The sequence below is a fragment of the Tenrec ecaudatus genome, chromosome 16 (assembly GCF_050624435.1).
Source record: "Tenrec ecaudatus isolate mTenEca1 chromosome 16, mTenEca1.hap1, whole genome shotgun sequence".
Classification (NCBI taxonomy): Eukaryota; Metazoa; Chordata; class Mammalia; order Afrosoricida; family Tenrecidae; genus Tenrec; species Tenrec ecaudatus.
The window spans coordinates 106,965,072-106,968,887 of record NC_134545.1 but is presented as its reverse complement, the minus strand read 5'-3'; the positions used below and the strand labels follow the sequence as shown (position 1 = coordinate 106,968,887).

General features: G+C 48.2%; 1 protein-coding gene across 4 annotated transcripts in view; it reads left to right on the top strand.

Annotated features, from left to right (window-relative positions):
• The first annotated feature begins 107 nt into the window (after positions 1-107).
• The window catches only part of EEF1AKMT2 (EEF1A lysine methyltransferase 2), a 66,180-nt gene continuing 62,471 nt past the window's right edge, over positions 108-3,816 (top strand). For 2 of the 4 annotated variants that reach the window (XR_012780427.1, XM_075534577.1), the window contains exons 1-3: positions 108-266; positions 1,584-1,649; positions 2,295-2,409. Coding sequence is in view for 3 of the 4 variants with exons in the window: in XM_075534577.1 (XP_075390692.1) it covers positions 166-266; positions 1,584-1,649; positions 2,295-2,409 (282 nt within the window). In the remaining variant the exon portion in view is untranslated. Of the gene's footprint in view, positions 267-343; positions 544-1,583; positions 1,650-2,294; positions 2,410-3,816 lie in introns of those variants that run through there. The other 2 variants (XM_075534578.1, XM_075534579.1) reach the window with 2 other exon arrangements.

Genomic DNA, 3,816 nt, shown 5'->3' with positions numbered 1-3,816 from the left:
CAGTCCCAGCGGGATGCCGAGAGCAGTTGGAGACCCGCGCCCGGGCGCCGGGCTGGAGCAGTAGAGAGGGCGGCCTCCCGCCGCCTAGAGGCGCCCCCCGCCCGCGTCCGCTCTCGCCACGCCGCGTCTCTATGGCGGCCCCAACGGCTGTCCGGCGCCGGGGAGATGAGCGCGGGCGCTGACGGCGGCGCGGCGGCGGCGGAGGCGGCGGCGCAGCGGTCCCGGGAGGATGGCTTTGCCCCGTCGGCGCTGGGGACCCGAGAGCAGTGAGTGGGGCGCCGGGCCGGGAGCGGGGTGTCGGGGCGGGCCCGGAGGGGCGGGGCCGAGCTCCGGGCCGGGGGCGTGGCGGGGCCGGGGCCGAGGGCTGGACGCGCTCCGGCCGGCGCGCAGGGGGACCGGGCTGCGGGGCTACGGCCAGACGTCCCGAGAGCGGCCGGGTAGGAGCGGAAGGGGCGCCGGGGCGAGCGTGTGGACCGGGGGCGGCTGGGAGGGAGAGGGGCAGTGCGGCATCTCCGGGGAGACTCAGCAGCGCCTGGGGAACTGGTAGGTGGATGCAAGACTCTGGGGAGAAGGGGTCACCCGGAGGTGGCCGGGAGGAAGCAGAATTATGGAGAGATGAAGTGGGAAGACCCCCCCCCCCCCGAAAAAAAACCACCCCAAACATAACCAAAACAAAAATATTTCACTACCTTTGGGTTGAGGTCTGACTTTTAGAGACTCTATAGGACTTAGGACGGGCTCCATGGATTTCCAGGACTAACTCTCTACAGGAGGAGGAAGCCTCATTTTTTCTCCTGTGGAGCTGCCGGTGGTTTCAAACTGCTGACCTTGTAGTTAGCAGCCCAGTGCATAACCACTACACCGGGGCCCTTCAGACGCTCCACAAATGCTCAAACCCAAACTCACCACCACCAGATGGACCTAAGAAAATCTAAGCCAGGAGTAGAAGACAGACAGAGGCAGGAGAGACGAAAACCATAACAGGTAACCTGTTAGCAGAGCTTGTCCTGGGTGCATTCCATTGTGAGTCACCCCTGTGCCCGCAGAAGGACCTGCACCTGCACGTTCAAGACCGAAGTCAAGTGTGCCATCATGAGACTGTGCCTGCAGGAGCTGGGCCTGGGGTGTGCAGTTACTGGGACAAACACCTGTTTATTTTGGTAGTTTTTAAAAGTTCACTCTTACACAGCACTTGAAAGGTATAGGCCAGCAGTTTGAACCACCAGCTGCTCCTCAGGAGAAAGACCAGGCTTTCTACGCCTGTAACAAGTTACAGTCTTGGAAACACACAGGGACAGTTGTGCCCCATCCTGTAGGGTCACTGAGGAGCTGACATCCACTCCATGGAGGTGAGTGTGATTTTAGTTTGGCTCCCAGTGCTTTCTGTGTTTACACTTCCCTTGCTGGCCATGTCTTTCAGTCTGTTAACATAAGACTCATAGAAGATTGCGCTGTAAATCCTCGTTAACCATAACATTGTCTTCAGCCTCTTTCGTCAATAATGGGTGTATTGGGAGCAGACTTTTTAAATCTGTAAATGCAATTTAGTTCAAGAATTTTACTTTGCCTTTCATTCTCTATAGTTGGGATGCTGTGTATGACAGAGAACTTCAAACTTTCCAGGAATATGGAGATGCAGGAGAAATCTGGTGAGTTACAGGGGGCGTAGGGAGAAGAACTTATGTGTGTGTGCATTTGTGTGTACCAAGTGCTTATACCAACTCCAAAAAAACCAAGCTCTGCCATTGCATCGATGCCACCTAATAGCAACTCTGTAGGACAGAGTAGAACTGCTCTTGTGGCTCTCCGGCCTTGTCAATCTTTGCAGGAGCTGAAAACCTCACCTTTCTCCCGGCATGTACCAAAGAAGTGCTTCTTATAGCTTATAGCAAAGGAAAAACCAACCAACCAAACCAGCAAGCTTTTGGACTGATTCTGACTTTAGTGGGTAGATTTGTAGTATCTCCCTCTCTCCCTTCTCTTTTGATGACTAGATTTTAATTAGTGTTAAGAAATTCCACCCATCATATTTGTCCTTCAATAAAAAAATGTACCCATCAACATGCACAGATGTTAATATTGTTGTAGAAAACCTATTAATGAGCAGCATCTTGACCTTGTCTATTCTTGGTGGTTTTTCATTGTAAATAATAGACATGAAGCTTAAACAGCCACAGATAATTATTTCCTACTGTTAAAAAAAGACAAGTGTATGGTATCTAAATGGAGTATAGTTGTAACTTTTGCTTATACCCTGTTGTTACTTGTGTACCTGATAATCTGTTTCCTCATAGGTTTGGAGAAGAGAGTATGACCCGGTTAATAAAGTGGATGATAAAACAGAAGATCCCACTGGATGCTTCAATACTTGATATTGGAACTGGAAATGGTGTTTTCCTGGTTGAACTTGTTGGTACTTTTAGTATTCCTGTTTTTGAGCTAAATTTTAAAATGGCAGTGCGAAGTGTGTTGGGCGTCTATAGCTGAAGTAGTAAAGAGTGCTCCGTGTGAGCCACGTGGGACAAAAACTAGGCTGCATGGATTGTGAGAGAGCACCGAAGCCAGGGGACCTGAGTCCTTTGTTGGGCCCTTCTGGCTATAGACCCTGACCTTGGACAGCCACTTATTTTCTCTAGGTTTCAGCTCCTGCCTACGGGTTCTGAAGACATGATCTCTGTTTGCTTCCATTAGCTTAAAATTCTGCACAGAAGAAAGAGAACCACTTCCAGTAGGACTCCTGCACCTTGTCTCAGGGGAGCGTCTGAATGGACAAGTGTATTATTGTTCATGGCACTGAGGGTTGGTGCAGGTGCTCCTGTTGGAAACTGTCCTGTGGTTGCCCCATTGTGTGCTCATTGCTGTTGTAGATGCCACGCAGGAAGGATAGCATGAAGACTTGGTCCTAGAGGGTTTTACAGCCTGAGAAGGAAGACTATAAGAAGTAAAGATTTTCATTATTTAAAATTATTTAACTGTTTGATTGCCATATAATTCACAAAATCATACAATTCAATAGTTCTGTCATCTATAAAGTAAAAATTTTAAACTACCAAAGTACCAAGTTGCTTGGTTTATTTAATATTGGATAGACTGATGCATACACAGACTATCTCTTGGTGAGTATAATAACAGATGCGTATGAATTATAGAAAAGGGAGCAGGTAGCTTCAGGAAAGAAAACCAGGGATTTTGGAAGAACTGTTCTTCCCAAATCCTTTCCTGGCCTTTCCCAAAGTAACCTGCTCTCTTTCAAAGCCAGGCAGTTGTTGGACTGCTAATCACAAAGTCAGCAGTTCAATCCCACCTGCTGATCCTTGGGAGAAAGGTGAGACTGCTTGCTCCTGTAATGATTTATAGCCTCAGAAACTCTTTATAGGGTTGCCATGAGTCTGGATGGACTTCATAGATGGACACTTTCAGTTTGAGTATCCAAGTTGGGTGGAAATTGTGGGGCCAAGGTGGGGTGAGTAGTGATGGTGTGAAGAGGGAGAGACTTTTAAACATTGGAAGCAAGGTCTAAAAGCATTAATGTTTAGAGCAGTACCGCATGTTCTGGGGCCTATAAGTGATTTTGTAAATTGGAATGTAATTCTGGTATGGACATTTCTTTTACATAAATATTTTTAAAAACATTTTTCTATTGGAAATTGGGTGGGAGTGGATGGGTTACATTGCAGATCATCAGCTTTGGATCAGTAGTCCAAACCACCAATTAAACACTCCAGTAGTCCACCTCCCACCCATTACATTTGTTTTTTGGTTTTTCTTACATTTGTTTTTATAATGCATATATGAGTGGATTTTTTGGTACATACC